Raw genomic sequence first — 18,177 nt, 5'->3', positions numbered from 1 at the left:
TTAAATTAGCTTGTAAACTGACTTGAGAAACAATCAGGTCAGACACTATGGAGCTAATTCCATGCCAATAGTTTTGTTCGTTTGAAAAAAAGATTTGAACCTGAAAATTCAAGTTTTGGTCTTGAACATTGAAAAATTCAACAATATATTTCGAAATAAAAATAAGTGTATGAAAAGTTTTGTTGGTTTAAGTATAATTTAGATTCAGTTATGTTTTTTTTTTTCGAATAAAATATATTTTTTCATTTTTCAGTAGCATATTTTATGTTTTCAACTTTCAATCTTTTTTTTTACAGTTTCGAATCTTTTTTTCAGGTTCAGATCTTTTTTTCACTTTCAGATCGTTTTTTTTCAGGTTCAGACTTTTGGCCGGGATGTGGCGTGGGGGGCGTGGTTAGTGTAGTTTAGGTTAAAACAGAACTCATTAGGTGTTGACTTTGCTGCTCCTGCTGTTACTGCTTCTACAGTTTTGTCTCTGTAACTTTGGAGACACAGTAGATACTTATTTGAGTTATTGATTATTTACAATAAAAGAACAATTAGTACTATTTTAGTATAGTATCACTAAATTACTATAATATATCAGCAGGGATGTGTGGGTGGTGTTGATCAATACCAATCACTTCAGTATTGCCTTAGTGGATGCTGGGATTTCAAGCTTCGTTGTTTTGCTCTTTCGTTTAATAAAAATACTCTCTACGCAGCACTGGGCATTTCATTGTGTCTCCTGAACCACCTCCCACAATCTCTGAAACTGGTCTCCCCTGACTTCTCTTTGCCTCAGTTTCACACCAGGGAACACACTTTCAAATACTGAACAGTTTCTTCTAAATTGAACCCATTTACCAAGATTACAGGGACTGTAATAACATGTAGGTGGCGAGGGGCTGTAAGCAGCTTCTGTACTGTCTGTTAATGACTATTGGTGCTTTATGGGCTGTATCAATTGCTCAGGAGTTGGTCAGATTGTAGCATGGGTTTCCAATGTTTAATGTCAATGTTCCACAAATCAAAAATACCTCAAATCTCTGTCTGAAGGCAACATGACTGAAAATCTTTTTTTTGGGGAATGATATATGTTAAAAATATCAACAACAAATGTCTTTTTATTGTTGTTTATATCTCAAATGTATACATGTTTTCTTCTTTTTCTTTTCTTTTTTATTTATGGAATTCACCAGTGTCTTATTTTAGCTTTTCACTTACAGTACTCTTATCAAGATCATTTAAAAAACATATTGTTTTCACAGTCCACTAATTGACCGTCCGATGGAAAGAAAGATCTGTTTTAAATTCTGGAAAAATAGCTCATGAGTATCAGATAATCAAATGTGTAATTATAACTATTGATTTTTTTTGGGAATTGGATACATTTGTGGGCTAAAGAAATACTATTGGTCCATTGATCCCAATTAAAAACCCTTGGATGACATTACATGCGTTCAGATTTTGTACGGCTTACATTCTGCTTTTTAATTTTCCTCTAACTGACTCACATATTTACTTTGTTTGAGACTATTTAACAGTATCATAATATCACGACTGCTTCTTCTTACAGCCTTCTATGGTGGCATCTCTCCAATTCTGCCAAACATCTGCCCTTATATCGTTTGTAGGGGTTATTACCTATAATTATGAAAAACAATCTGCACACACCTTTGATTTGTGATGAAATGGGATTTAATATTCAGCATTTATGACCTGACTTCTGTTTGTTTTTTTATCGTAACAGAAAGTTAGGAGGAAATATAAAATACATTTAATGCATGCTTTATTTTGTAAATGGTAACCTGTAAAGCTCATCCAGGCTCCTCCAGTTTAATGAAAAAACACCACTCTCTCTTTGCAAAAGGTAATTGATGATCAATAACCTGACCTTTAGTAACAGTAATATTCATATTAATATGAGCGCATATTTATCTGTCACATGAAAAACAACAGTAAAGACAATGGTGGGCTCCGTGGTCTATTTTTCTCATGCTTTTCATGATATCTGAATGCAGTGTGCCTGTGCTTGGCAGAACAGTGTTGGTTTCCAAAGTGAAGGGAGAATCATTACACAAGCTCTCTGTGTCTGGGGTTTTGTGGCCAATAGGTGCCTGTCTACAAACAATCATTGAGCATCATCTGGTCCTGAATACGGAAGTTCTTCCTCTTTTTTTTGAGTCCCTCTCATTGTCTCTGCCTCTCCCTGTTCCGTCCATACAATGAAAGGATGACACCTGACTATCTGCTTGCATGTTCTGTGTGTCTTGTTATGAGTGAACGGCAGAAACTATTCTGACTGGCATCATAATACATACAGTAGCTGATACTAGCTTTGAACAGCTGGCGCTTAAAACCCTGTTTTCTATAAATGCCAGGTCTTTTCTATTCCATATTTCATCTTAAATAATGTAAAGCGATAGCTGTAATCTCTCAAGTTTATGCTTTTTTTATAGTGCGGTAACAAATTATGCATAGGATTTTTCTTAGAAATGCCTGTCTCCCCCTGACAGCTGTGTGTTCTCTGCTGCCCTGTTGTGGTTTTCTGTCAATGCTGCATTGTGTATGATCTAAATTAATTGATCCATAATCCAACAAACATGCTCCATTATGCTGCAGCAGATAGCCATATTTGTGCTTTCTCATCAGTCATTAAGTACTTGTTGGTATACTATTATGAGATGCAGATCAGACACAGTTATTCCTTCCTGTGCTGTCAAACTGTCTGAGTTTCTCTCCTCTGTTTTAAAACAGTTGACCCTTTCAGTTGGGATTGAGTTCCTGTCTGAGTGTGAGAAATATCTTTCCTAAGCAACACTGTAGAAGTCAGACAGCAGCCCATCTTCCTTTATTAACCTTGTCTGTGTCTCCCCATGTCCACTCTCTATACTGGCACTGGGCCAGCCAAGCAGAAGGATAATGCTATCAGGCCTAATGTGATGATTTCAAACAGAAGTATTATAAAGCAGCCCTGCCATTTATGTTAAGGGGGAGGGGCAAAGGTGTTAGACAGGGGACAGGGTGGGGGTGTTGTTTGTTTTGTTAACTAACACCTCCCACATGCTGTTGGGTTGGGACTGCTTCAGCCAGGCAGATACTAGAGGTACGAAGGCCTTGGCAGAGATAAGGAAGGTGGCTCACTGCACACACACACACACACACACACACACACACACACATACAGTATATGTGTGTTATGTGTGTAACTGTGTGTCTATTTGTGCTTTAGAACGTAACTACCATGAAACAAAGAAAAAACAATGTTTTATTCTTCTGAGTCAAGGCTTTGATCTCAGTAGCACCGGCACCTCTCTGCATCCACTCACTGTACAGACCAGCAATCTCAATTTGTCTACCCTACTTCCTGTAGCACCCACCATTCCCTCACCCGGATCCCTGTGGCTGCGCAATCGATCGCCTCACATGTGTGACCATCAGCTCCTCTGGCGTCCAACACTCTGCAGCTAATCACTGTCAGATATTTAATCTCTCTGGCAGACATTTTTTACAAATAATACCAGTTTCCTGCGTTTTATAGCTTTCTATCTATCAGTCTACCCGTCAGTCTATTTAGTCACCATCACAAGGTTGTTTTCTCCATTAATACATACTGATTAATGAGCACCAGTCATTGGATGTGCATCTTTAATGCAACTATCAGCTTTGACAAGAGAAAGATTTATTGTTGTGCTTGAAAGCTAAGGATTTGGACATTGTTTTTCATGACATATTTTTTGACACAGAAGGTGTGAACCTTGTCAAAGCCTAAATGATTATTGTAATAATGCCATTGTGGCTGCCCAAATGTATTAATAATGCTCTGTTGTCAAAACTTTGAATCAGAAACTAGAAACTTGTTGCTTCTTTTGTTTGAATTATTCATTATTATTATGCATTTTTAACCAAAACCTTTGCATAAATTCATAGCAGGGAAAGATATGCGATAACATCATCTGAAAATGCACCATAACTATTCAACCATAATATAAAAGTAAAATGATATTGCGTTAAGCTTGAAAACAACCATTTCAGATGGCAATTCGTTCAGCATTCTTATTACCAGGATATAATGTTGCAGCATTACATCATAATCCTTATTTGTTCAGTGTTGGCAGGCAAAGTACATTTCCCAGCTGCTCCTGTGTTGGCAGCCATGTAGGCCAATGATGATGTGAAAGAAGTTGGCATGACATTTTTCCGTGCTTTGGTCAAGGCACCACTGGCACCTGAAACCAACAAAAGTCCACGGAGGAGGCAAGAGAAGCAGGTGGAGGGGGAGGGCAAGGTAAAAGAGAAATGAGGAAAGAGGATGACAGGCAGAAAGGGTGCCCCCGGGAAAAATAGGACAAAAGAAAGGACACAGACAGAGCTATAAAACTCAAAACTATATTTCTGCATGTCAAATAACAGCGGGGGGTCTTTTTTTTTCTTATCTTATTGTTAAAGCTGTCACCACATCTAATTCCTACAGCAATATGACCGTCACTCCTATTTCTTGTTGGAACGACTAATCATATTAAAGGAACGGGCTGTAATCCTCTATATCCTTTTGCTACGGCTATTCACAAGCCAGTGTAATGAGCTAGATAACGGAGACTAATACGAAGAACTATCTGGGCTTGTGTGTGCGAATGTGAACGTTTTTTCCGAGTGTATATTTTCCAGATGGTGTGACCACCAGGGAGACGCTGTAAAACAGTATAATTCTGGATACAATACAGATGGATAATATATCTCAACCTGTTCCTGTGAACGCAGACTGCATTCTCTTCTTTAGGAAGATTAAAAGCAGGATTTTCCTAACTGCTAAAATGGATTTCAGTATTTTCTGTTTAGGGGATCAGAAGCTCTGAGAGTACTTTATTGTGATGCTGGGACGTGGCAGCCGTAGGACCGCTGGCTGATCCAACATCAGTTCCCAGCGTGGCTGTGCAGTCCTTTGCCTGTGTGCATTCGTCTGCATGCATGCTTTTTATGTTTACACTTGTTTGTGCTGTTGGTGCCAGCCCCCGCTGCCTGCTTCCTGGCTCTGCACACTATGGCACACAAACCGCCGCCATCTATGCTTGTTTAGCACACGTCTTTTCCAAAGCGACCTCCAACCGTACAACAGCAAACACCATACTGACAGAGCCGTCCTGTGTCTCTGCAGCCGCCTGGCCCCCGTGGACTTGCCCTCGTTTTCTGCATTGAGCTCATTGGAGGAAGCTGTACAATGAGTAATTATTGCAGTTTGGGCGAGGCAAGCAGCGCTAGACTCTGTGGTCACGAGACGGAGGATGTCTTATGTGTACAGACTGTTAAGCCCTCTGAGGCTAATTTTGGTCTATACAAAGTACATTTTATTTAATTGTTGTCTGACAGTGTGTGAGAGTGCAGAAGAGAGGGTGATATGTAAGCTGTATCAGTGGGTCTCTTTGTTTATTTCTGTGTGTGTGTTTGCACATAACACATGCACACATGTGCATTTCGGTGCATTGCAGGGGGGTCCAAACACTCTTGGCCAACTCCTGGAGAGAAGAGAAATGCTCATTAAGTTTTATAATGGAGGCACTTAATCACAGCCTTGGTTTAGAATCCACATGAGAGAGAAAAGACAGAGAAACAACAGAGCAAGAGAGAAATGTTTCAAGTTAAATGGTCAGTTGGAGGAATCGTGAAGTTCAAGTTATGAGAATGTTACAGCTCATCCGAAGCTTGTGAATAGGAGTTACAAATAATTCCACCACAATACGTTGGCTATGGAGCTAAATCCATGGCAATAGTTTTATTCGTTTGAAAAAAAGATTTGAACCTGAAAATACAAGTTTTGGTCTTGAACATTGAAAAATTCAACTATGTATTCAAAATAAAAAATAAGTGTATGAAAAGTTTTGTTGGTTTAAATATAATTTAGATTTTTTTTTCGAATAAAATATGTTTTTTCATTTTTCAGTAGCATATTTTATGTTTTCAACTTTCAATCTTTTATTTTACAGTTTCGAATCTTTTTTTCAGGTTCAGATCTTTTTTTCACTTTCAGATCGTTTTTTTTTCAGGTTCAGACTTTTGGCCGGGATGTGGCGTGGGGGGCGTGGTTAGTGTAGTTTAGGTTAAAACAGAACTCATTAGGTGTTGACTTTGCTGCTCCTGCTGTTACTGCTTCTACAGTTTTGTCTCTGTAACTTTGGAGACACAGTAGATACTTATTTGAGTTATTGATTATTTACAATAAAAAAAAAAATTTCAGGTTCAGACTTTTGGCCGGGATGTGGCGTGGGGGGCGTGGTTTCAACTACAGGTATACAAAGCATTAACTAGATTTATTGAATGCTAGCTAGCACTATACTCAATTTCCGCTTTGGCAAAAAAATTATTTCAATAAATCTAGTTAATGCTTTGTAACGTGTCCCTATTTTTTAATTGTGTCTACTGCCAATCACGTGAATATGCTGGTTATAAAGGAGTGAGTCATCATTTTCGCAGTACCCACGTTTCTTGAAGGCAACGTAGTTGAGGCAGGTCGTCAGCCTTCTTTGTTAAGCTGTCAGATACAACGCCCCTGTAGTTGAAACCTTCCTTATTTTATTCGATTGTTGAATTTTTCAATGTTCAAGACCAAAACTTGAATTTTCAGGTTCAAATCTTTTTTTCAAACGAACAAAACTATTGGCATGGATTTAGCTCCACAGTTGTCCAGAGGTGGAACAGGCCAAAGGCCGACTCCAGCATGACTAAAAGCAAATTGGTCTTATTATTGAGTCCACAGCTGCTTTGCTAAATTCATTGCTCAAGAATAGATGTGTCTCGGGCAAACTGGCACACTCATAATGTGGTATTATGATGCCTGCCAGGTTTATGCCAGAGTTGGAACAGAGTTGAATGGTCGTAGCTGTAAAAGAAAGATGCATGAAAGAATCTGAGACATTCGTTTAGTGACTGGGACTTGCAGTAGTTGTGCCTGAAGGAGCACATTTCTTTCCCCATCTTGTTTCCTGCCATCTTCAAGTTCTTCTTCCCTGATCAGAAAACTGTAATCCCATCAACACAACTTGAAACGTGTTTATTTTATCATTTAGTTCTTGTTTTGCATTACTTCCACAGAAGTAATAGAAATCCCTCCCTATGTGAATGTGCAAGCTGCCCAAACAACCCCTGGCAGATTAGCTGGAATCGAAAGTCTCAACCCGTCCCTTTGTGTCAGGGTGGATTACATATGCTGCAGCATTAAGAATGAATTGCCTAAATGCAATGAATTGATTATGTTTCTAGCTAGCAGGTAGATAATACTCTATCCACGTTTAACACCACAATTAGGGCCCAAGACAGGGGGCCAACAGCCCCAGGAACCCATAGTTTTGTAGGGATGATTTTTGGGGCTTGGGATGGGCTTCAATGCACCCCCAAACTCACACCATGGACAACGTTTCTTTGATGGTCACAACATTTGGTGGGATCATTGTTCTCATACGTAAGAACATATCAAATTAATGCCCACATTGTTCTCACCATTTTGGACACTTATCACATTCAACCGTCCAACCAGAAGTCGGTCATTTTCGTTTCTCATGTATTTTAAGCAAACTGTTGTTGAACTTTCAGGGGTTTATTAGATTTGTTTCAGATTTGGTTGGCATGACCTTTGGACTAATATGATGCTACATTGTGAAGAAATGGTCGATACCTTAAATGAAGATGTCATAGGTCATGTGACAATACGCCATTTCAGGCACTTTATAGTTATGGAACTGTTCAAACATCCGGGAGGATTCAAAATATCCATTTCAGATTTGGTCGGCAGAATCTCAAGACCTTCTAGATTCACAAGCTTTTGTGTCTTCGTGGAGCAGTGTGGCGTTCTCGAGCACCACATACAATAACACAGAATGTGACATTGAATGCAATTTCCAATATTCATGAAAATTCAGAGCCTTATCCCTGTACTGTAACATTACAACAACTTCCACTTCCCCGAAATGACGTTGGGTTACGAGAGCCTGTTCATCACTGTTTGCCACTTAAAATTGGTATTACCTTGCATTGTATTACATCTTTTCAGCAGCAGCAGCCACAGCCAAAGCCATTTGTTCATTGGATGTAAAGAAATAGGATCATTGGTCTTTCTTTAACCTTGGATATTGATTTTTTGTATGGTGTCCTCCCACACATTCTTGTCCCATGTTCTCATTCATGTGCATCTGTATGTCCGCATTGTGAAAGAGTTAAATCTTCCAGGCATGCAGTAGTACACCCATTCCAATTTTCAGAATTATCATTTCAACATTTACAGACAGATTGCTTTTTAAAATAAACTTTAGTCATGTATCCTTGTGTCAAGGTCCTCAGGGTGGAGCCGAGCAATAGAGGAGATCCCTTTTATACCCATTTTTTTTCCCCATATCTGAGGGAACGCTGAGTGCCTTGAATATCAGACATACACAGACACATGCTTGCACGCTCTCGGAGACACACGGATCCTGCATGGGCGCCACTTCAATTTGCAAAAAATGATTTGAGCTGTGTTATTTACACAAGACTTCCTCCAGTTAAAGATTGAATGTGCTCGTTAAATTTCTTTCTCTTTTGGATTGGATTTATTTATTTCCTGTCAATGCTGCTCGTATGTTTATTACGGCAATCTGTTTTTTCCTTCCCCTCCCCTTTTTCTTTGCTTCCAGCCCATCTCTGAGAACACTATTACTCAAGCTGCCCCCTCTGCTGAGGATGCAGATGCACTCAATTCAATGTTTCTCCGCTGCTGCAATGTGAGGGAAGAAGGGACAGGTACAGCGAGGTAGAGGGGGGATGATAGGGTCAAATGTAAAGGGAAGAGAGGTGTGGGCCGATGCACAGCAGGTTGGCAGATTCAAGACTGACTCCACTCTTTTTCTCTCCTTGAAGGACATTATCATAGAAGCGGGTGTAGCTCAGCACACTACGACATGGCTTGGATCTCTTTCTCTGCCTCAGGCTCCTGCAGAGATGAGTACATCTTAACCAGGTCTGATAGACATGCAGGGTCTAATATGCAGGAGCTGGTACTTGAGCTAAGTTTAAAAACTGAGGCGGCCCTCTGATCTCCTCCAGCTGTGCAGTTTAAACATATTTCATTTTTTTACTTTGTGTTTGTGTGAACTAAACAGAGCGAGAGAGAGAGAGAGAGAGAGAGAGAGAGAGAGAGAGGGAGAGAGAGAGAGAGAGAGAGAGACTGTATTAGTGGGAGAGCTGTGTCATTGCAAACAATAATTACAGCAACATTTACATCGCAGGAGGTGTACATTTTAATCAGATTCAAAGGTTCTCCAGATGGCTTCCTTAAACAAGGTGTTCTGGCGTTTTGCCATGAATCTTTTTTTTTGTATATGCGTTTTTATCACAGTCACAATTATCCTGGGAAATTCATAAATGCCAGTGAAAATTAAGGAACATAACCCTGATAGTTGTCAACAAAGAAAGAATACAATACTGACGATCAAGACACTGGAATGGAACTTTTTTTTTGCCAGCAGGGGAAAATAAATATAAGCTGTATGAATTCAGTGTTTATTTGTTAGTATGCAATTTCCTTTTTCAAACGAACTTGTCCCTGAATCACAGCATCTCTGAGGATCAGATGAAGGGCCTGTTCTTTTTATTCAATTCAGTGTTGTATCTATTGTTATCCATGTCCCGCTAACAGTATTCAAAAGCTCATCAGGACTGCACTGTTGTTTGTTGTCAGTATTATACTGCCGCGTGTGAGTGTAGTTCATGTTTCCAGTCACTTTATCTGCAGTATATGTCAGACTACATTAACATCTGAGGATCATCCATGACACACAGTTTCACCTTGTTTATGTGCCTTCCTTCCTATTTATGCTCTTTTCTTTGTGCAGATTGTAGATGCTCTGTGCTTTTCCAGGAGGGAATTTAGACTTTGGACTGCCTGGAAGCAGAAATTCAAAGTGTGATTTCAGTATCATCTTTTCTATCACTTCCTCAAGCACCTTTGCATTCACTTTTTTTTTTTTTTTATGTTCAGTCTTCCCTAGGGAAGCTCCTTTTTTTTAGTTGCTATAATCTCTCTTGAGTAAGCGATGCACAGCGCTCAGTGTACACTGATTTAATTTTTGTATCATATAACCATGTTAAAAATTTTTTTTTAAAAGTTATGATGGAGGAAACTGTTATATATTGTTAAGTTACAACCAGATGCTCTCTTGCTAATGTCAGTAATGATCAGTTGCATAGCGGTGACTCAGTTTATGAGCGGATTTGTCTCCACCAGTTTATTGCACACAAAGCTGTCTCTGTTATGAGTTGAATGTCCTGAGTGCTGCAGACAGTGCTGGAGGTCAGTGAAGCAATGCCTTTTGAAAAGAAACAAACTTGTCTGCTAGCAAAAGACTCAAATCTCTTTCATCAGATTTCTTCTTATTACATTTTCATTCAATTTACTTGAATTTGGATAAATACTAATCACGCTGAGATAAATGTAAATAAATGTATTTCAATCAGGGAGAGACCAGTTAGATAAAGAAAGGATGCATGTTATTGTTAACAGATGATATGAAATGATGAAGTCTCAGCGTCTTTGGCGCTTGGACTCTACGGGGAGATTTGTAATTGAGGGCCGACTGCCCCCATCAGCAATGAGATAGATCCCCCCGTGGAGTCCAGACCTGGTGGTGGCTGATGAGCTGATGGAATGATGAGTGGATGAAGCTGATGGATCCGTGGAGACTGGGCGGAGATGGGGAGGTGGAGGGGTGCCTAACAGCAGCATGAATGAACTGAAGGTAGAGAGACAGTCATATTTAAAAGAGACAGCAGCAAGATGATTGGCTAGTCGTGTCATTGTTTCCATTTGCTTATTGGATAGAGGGGATCAGATGATCTGCGCAGCTGGTGTCATGATTGACAGCGCAGAACAATGAAAGCAGGTAAACAATGAGTGAGCATGCGTGAGGAATGATTGGCAGGAATGTGAGGAATAGATGCGGGCTTGAGGGGTTTGGTCTTCCTGTCTGAACTTGCGCTAGAGCTCCATTTCTTCTGAAGTAGAATGGCTGCTCTAAGATGAATGAATGAATTTGATACTGAATATAAAACCCTGTGTAAGACCAACAGTTGAATGCATATACTGTATCAGCTTATACTATCTGACTTGGTTTTCACACAGTCATTTCCAGCAGGACTGTAACCGTGCTGGAGACTATGTCAGCTGCATGATATGGCTGCTGATTTAAATGTGTGGCACTAGGGGAAAGCTCGGCAGCGTTGCTTACAAGACATATTACTCGTCTTTTGACATATCCTCCCTCAAGGCTTTTTTTTCTGCATCTTGATTCACTCAAAACTTGGAAGAAATCTTAAGTCAAAGACAAGGTTTAGATGCAACTGCCTTCTCCTGGGTGAATGCAAACCACATCAGTGTTACACAAATTAGAGGCAGAGTGGGTGTGTCCGTCAAAGCAAAGCATATTGAATTGTGACCAATAACATAGCATAAGACCAAAATAAGAAATTAATGCAACCTTATTGAATCATCATCAATCTGCTCAAAAGGATCTTCCCTGAGCTGAATATGTAACTACGTATTGAAATTCATATTGACTTTGTTGATGCAGAGGCTCGCATCACTACCCGACACACACCGGCATCCTCTGTGTGTCTCCGGTTTTCTTCATTGTTTGGTCTCTCAGAGACGTACAGCAGTCCCCTTTCCTCTTTTGTTTTTCTCAGTTTGCACTTTGCAGGCTGGAGATGGGGAATAGATCAAAAGCAGAATGGATGAGCTGTTTTGCAAGATCCCCCAGTCTTAACGGATTTCAAGGCTGGGTGAGACTGTGTATGGGTTGCTTGGCTGGGTGTGTGTGTGTGTGTGTGTGTGTGTGTGCGCGTGTGTGTCTAATATTCATGTTCATGCAAATAAATGCATGTGTGTGCGTGAGTGCCTCTGTGCCTGTGTGCCTGCTAGTTTGCCTCTGTGTCTCTGTTTTTATCAGGCTGCACAGTGCACCCTTGAAATCCTACAAATACATAATTCAGCTACACAACAACCCTTGATGCAGTGTGACCGTACAGGTATTGTTTTATTTGTTCTCTCGCATAGACAGGTTCATACTCCAACTCTGTTCTCCCAGCAGTCTTGTTAGATTCTTGAATGGATTCCCTTTTGCTCACACATTCATTGTGATCATTGTTTTATTTTATATATTAACAATGTTCATCAAAATTCAGACATTTGATCTACCTTACACGCTGTACAGTTTCATACGTTAGCTTGTCTCAAACGTATGCAGGGGAGTAACCAAAAATAACATATTTCAGCAAATAATCACATACAATGCTATTATCAAGCAAAAAGGAATTCAGTTATTAACCCCACTCACGTCCTTCCTAGAAGGACCCGACTAGGTGATTGCACATATGACCTTTATGAATGACGCCTCACTGAATTATGTGTTGACAGAATCGTGGTATCCATTTACACAGTCCTTTATAGCTGCTGTAAATTATTTCACATCATCTTTCCAGAAAGTCATGAGCCCAAATGTTTTATCAATTCATAAAACGTACCTTCATACTAAACTTTGGGATTGGAAGACACCCCAAAGGCCTTGCTGTCCCAGTGTTAAGAGTATGCCTTAACAATGCCATTTGGACAGTCTGTATTTTGGGGAGGGGGGGGGGGGGGGGGCAGGCTGAGCGGGGACTGTGGCTACGAGGGCATCCATTGTTTACTGTCTGGGGATGCAGCACTCGTTCAACATGCAGCGCCGCTTTGAAGATCTGCTCTGACAGTGGAAAGACCTTCTCTTCAACTCAGAGTTTGAGTCTCATTACTGGGATTCAACAACATTATTCACCATAAGGCGTCTGGAGTCTGTTTTGCGTACAGGACAAACACAGCACAAATGCAGTACAGACTTTATGAAACAACACTTTTTAAACGTGTTACCAGGTCAACTTTTTCCAATACCAGGGATGAGAGACTTCTTGACCGAAAGGAAATAATTGCAAGAATACCACAAGTCTGTATAGCTCCTTTTTCTTCATATAGTCATATATTATCTTTACTGTGTGGCAGTGCCAACCACCGCCACCTCCACCTGTGTCTGTCGAGCCCCGGAAGTTTGCCTACGGCGCCGTCCTGATTAGTCTCATTCCTGCTGATGAGTCATACCAGAGAGAGCTTCTGCTATAGGAGAGACATTTTTAACACTCACTATTCCATAGAGAGAAAATGCTTAACAGTTACACACAAGTACACTAAGACTTTTTAGCGAGGCAGAGTTGATGTGCTTTAAATATAACTGTCCTCTGTTTAGTTTTAACTGATTCAACCAGTGGTTGATGTGTAGAAACAGCATCTATTTCATCATATTCCTTCGTCGAGCTGAGATGATGTGACGTTGCTAAAAGAGCAATATAAGTCCATCCTCAAAGGCCTGTGAAGATATTTTGCTTTAACTGCAATTCACACAGCTACACACAGACATGCACACATGCAAGCACGCAGCCAGAAACACACACGCACACACACACACACACACGTTTTGACTATGTGACACCTGAATGCTTTAACCTCGGTGTAAATGGGCTGTATGGCGTTATGCTTGATAATGGCAGCTCTTGCTTCTCCCATATATGATGAATGTGTCTGTCGCTACAGTCTATGGTCCGTCGCAGCACAGTCTCGCCACACCCGATTGGATATGGCATTTTTCTGACAGGAAAATCAGCCAATCCTGACGCTCCAATGAGCAGCCTCCCTAATCTTGTCCTTGTGCTGTAATTCCAGGTTGCAGAATGAACTCTGGGTAATCCTTCGCAGGGAGCATCGTTCCACTTGTTGTCCCTCTCCCTTTCCCATCTCTCTTTTTCCTCGTTCTCTCACTCTCTCTTTATTTTGTACTCGCAGATTCTCTCTCTCTCTCTCTCTCTCTCTCTTTTCCTTTCTTTCTTTCGCTCTCTCTCTCACTGTCTGTCTCTTTCTCTTGTTCTCTCTGCCTTATGTTCTGGCTCCCTAGCTGGCTGCTCCTCATACTTTCTCATTGATTTTCTTTCCGTTCGCCAGCCTCAGCACACCTACTCAGTAAGTGATTGACATTCCCCTGCATCTTTCTCTTTTTCTCTATCTTTTCTTTTTGCTCCTCTCCTATTCCCCTCTCTCTTATTATACCTCAGTCTTCCTCCTGCCTCCCTGTTTCTCAGTGAAATAAATAGTGCACAGTACTCGTCAACACTCTGAACTTCGTCTAAATGTGTCTCCTCCATTCAGTGGTTGTAGCCTACTGCACAGTAGTTATTTGCTGCAAATGCAGTGGGAATACCAAATTAATGATACTGCAAATGAGAACCATCAAATTACAGCATGTTATATTGTTTACTAACAGAGTCTTGTACTGTATATAGCAATATGCAGCATCTTCTCTCTATAATTAAAGCTTATGAGTCTATAAGATTCTTGGGTTGTGCTGCGGTTAATAATGAGGTTTTATACAATGTTTCAATGCTTCACCAGATTGAATGCAATATTCCCTTCACTTCACAGTCTGCACAACAATAATTATTTAAAAATGTGCTCCGACGCATATGACATATAAGATTACTGATGTTCTTTCCTGGCCGTCAAATTAATAAGTGTGTTGCGCTCTGGTTAATATTTCATCAATTTAATTAGTTGTATATTAATGTATCTCAAACTTTTAGACACTCTGTTGTCATTTTTTCAGCCGATAAATGCTATGTAATGAGTAGCCTCCCATTTTTATTGCACAAATCAATAATAAAACAAGTACTTTATGGAATAAAGTCTTGCAAAGAATCATTACAGCATTTTCAGTCTTTTTGATAAATGTCACCGTGTGTTTGCTCCCGAGCACGCTTCCTTTCTTACATTAGCTGATGTATACATCTTCCTTACTGTTCGGCAAAGTGATCTCCCCCTCCCAGCGCAAAGAGAATTGAAGGCAGGGTCACCAAAGGGCCAGTTCCTCCCCCGCCAGCATCTGCTTCTTCTCCCTTCCTGCTCACAGCTCCCTCATCTCCCTCTCCCTTCTCTCTGAACCTCCTGTTCCTGGGCAAGAGTCACAATGCCACCCCATCCCATTACCCTCTCCGTCATCCCCATGCTCAGCCCTCTGGTGACGCCTGCTAAGCCCCAACCGAGCCACAGACCAACCTCCCTACACTTCCACAGGCTCCGACAACTGATTGTGTAATGAGTGAGTGTGGAGGCTGTTGTGCAGGGGGGTTGGGTAGATGAACAGATATCTATTTGAGTGAGCAAGGTGCTGTTTCCCCCAACAAACACACCAGAGGAAATGGGAGGCAAGATCTTTTTGATCATCCTCTCAAAGGAAATCTTTGATTCCGGGAGTTCTTTCTTCCTTTTGGTTTTTATATCACACATCAGAATTCATCGTCGGTGTTAGGAGAGTGGTTAACCGGCTTTCAAACGCAGGCTCTGATCAACATGAATCGGTTGTAACCACTTGAGAATTTTTGGCAATTTAGCCTTGAAACAAACTATGAACAAGATCATTGTTTACTGAGGTTTTTCAGACTTCAATCACTGATAACAGTTCTTTCCTATCTGGTCTCAACCAACATGAATGGTCCCAAAGGTTTTCTACATGTAATCAGAGAACTCATTCCAGGGACATGGATTGAATCACACCAACAATGTTCAAGGATAAATTAGACGTTATATTTTCTCATTTATACCTCATATATAATATTCATAATGGAGGGAGGTTGATTATTATGATAAGGGATATTACTTCCATGGACTTCAAGACCGGGGGGGGCAATGTTTACATAATGAGTTAGATTACACAGTTTGAATGGAAATCCCCCAAAACAGAGTTCTTTTAAATTGTCATAAGTTTGTTTCTCAGTGAGCCTAACGAGTTGTTGTAGTTTGGCATATTTAATGAAATGTTGAAATTGCTGCCTTTGTTTCCCACTTTTTTCCATCCCACAAAGACACACTAGCAGACACAGTTGGCCGGACCCCTCATATATTAAATCTAAACATAAGTTGCACCAACTAATAATGAGACTCATTTTGCATATTATCTTGATTCAACTCAAGGTTATCTTCAGTTCAACACATAAAGTAACTGCTCCGTTTGTTATTGACATTGAAATTGCATTTTGAAATGAAATGATAGTTTGTGAAGCCACTATGATAAGTAAAGTTAGTTGCGCCCACCAGTGTCACATAACGCTCACCATGTAATCATCATCAACAAGGTATCGCAAATATACATGTGAATAATACAGATCTCATACAGTACAACAGCACAATTGAGGTGGTCGTCACTGGAAAAGTCAAAGCTCTGAAAAACACTTGTTTTATTCAACGACTTTGCATTTTTTACTTCATCCAATACTTGTACTGATTTTAATAATCTCTACGGTTGCAGTTTTCCCAACCATTAGAGGAGCCGTCCATCAAGGTCGGAGCATACAAATCGTCAAGGTTTTTTTTCGTGCAAATAGAATAATGAAACAGGAGATGGCAGAGACAGATTGAAAGGGGATGGGAGGAAAGATGTGAGGTGGAGGTGTGAATCCCCACTAGAGCTGTAATGAAAATGAGAATGTGGCTCTGCTCCACAGGATTTTCCGGTAATTGGTTTAATGAATGCATTCTGTTGCCTCTGATTGAACATGTGCCCTGTGTTCGCTCCTCAAGGAGCCCCACACGTCTCTGTTTCCTCCTGCAGCCTTGCTTACTCTCCCGATCACCTTGTCTTACGACATGGGGATCTGTCCACTGCTTTCTCTCTGTCTTACACTGTCCATTGCGAAGGTCATACAGATTGTCCTCTTGAGCAGTGGTTCTCAAATGGGGGTACGTGTACCCCTCGGGGTACATGAAGGCATTCCAGGGGGTACGTGAGATTTAAAAAATAATTTATTTTAAATGAGCATCCTTTATAAAAATCCTTTAAAAATAGTTATTTTGTAAGTTCATGAACTGTAAATTGTATATATTCTATATTAAATCAGACACTGATGGCACATCTTTTTTTCAACCAAAAATGCTTTGCACTGGTCAGGGGGTACTTGGCTGAAGAAAATATTTCCCAGGGGGTACGTCACTGAACAAAGGTTGAGAACCACTGTTCTAGAGAATAGGGTGGCAATTAAGTACAAATTGTTTCTTTTGGCCTTTTCCAGCTGATGGACTTAGTGACTGTGTGTGTGTGTGTGTGTGTGTGTGTGTGTGTGTGTGTGTGTGTGTGTGTGTGTGTGTGTGTGCGCGCGCTCTCTTGCAGATTGGCCTGTGGCACTCTGAAGATGGACTGTCCATGGAGAGAAAGCTTCCATCAATCAATGTGACGGACACCCTCTTCAACACTACTCTAACCATCACAACAATACTAGTAAGTGCTACTGTGTGCACGCTGATACTGTATGCGCACATCAGCAGAAGCCTGTGTCATTTTATGAGCTCAACACCGCGGCTGATCTACATGTGGCTGACATTCTGTGGTTGACGGACAATTACCATATCAAAAAGCCATTTTGTGTTTCCAGATCCAAAGTTATTCCTCATGGGATCTGAAGGAAGTGCTGCTGCATGATTGTTTTGCCCTGAGTACAGATGAGGCTACATCACAATACATCAGGAGGAGCTAATAATTCCACTTGTCAGACATTCTCAGCCTCTGTTGTAAATATAGATCCTGTGAGTGCTCACCAGGCTCACTCTGCTACCTGTTCCAAGGAATGCAGTTTTTAAGAAATTTGATGAATGATCCGTAATCTATGACTCCTTAAATCTTATGAAATTTAAAATGCATGCTTTTCCTCAATGAAGGCAGTTGACAATTAAACACAATAAACATGAGTGAATTACATCTCATTCTTGTATTAATGAAGGATTATAGAGCTTCAACATGCCTCAATCACAACTAGTTTGTACGACGTTTTAACCTCGTCTTAAAGCCAAAACGTTTATAGCGGCTCTGAATTTATTTGTGAGCATATCAACATGGTTCACTGTAACTCCTTCTGGATGTGTGTGTTTTGCTAAAGATAATATCACAAAGAGGGAGTGGTGAACTTGACCTCCAACATGTAAATGCAAGGGCACCGTTGCTGTATCCTCTGCTTAGCTCCGCCCCCAAGACCATTGTGATTGGTTTAAAGAAATACAAACAAGCCAGATCATTGTCAGAATTATAATGTGTGTCGCCAGACCTTCCTTTA

The 18,177-nt window shown here is 40.5% G+C and overlaps 1 protein-coding gene across 1 annotated transcript in view; it reads left to right on the top strand.

Annotated features, from left to right (window-relative positions):
* grik4 (glutamate receptor, ionotropic, kainate 4) overlaps positions 1–18,177 on the top strand; it is a 129,716-nt gene that overhangs the window by 86,648 nt on the left and 24,891 nt on the right. Inside the window, exon 10 of the mRNA XM_034548318.1 lies at positions 17,241–17,348. Within this exon, the coding sequence (XP_034404209.1) occupies positions 17,241–17,348 (108 nt within the window). The remainder of the gene's footprint in view (positions 1–17,240; positions 17,349–18,177) is intronic.

The sequence above is a fragment of the Cyclopterus lumpus genome, chromosome 13 (genome assembly GCF_009769545.1).
Source record: "Cyclopterus lumpus isolate fCycLum1 chromosome 13, fCycLum1.pri, whole genome shotgun sequence".
In the NCBI taxonomy this organism is placed as follows: Eukaryota; Metazoa; Chordata; class Actinopteri; order Perciformes; family Cyclopteridae; genus Cyclopterus; species Cyclopterus lumpus.
This window is presented reverse-complemented; position numbering and strand designations above follow the sequence as displayed.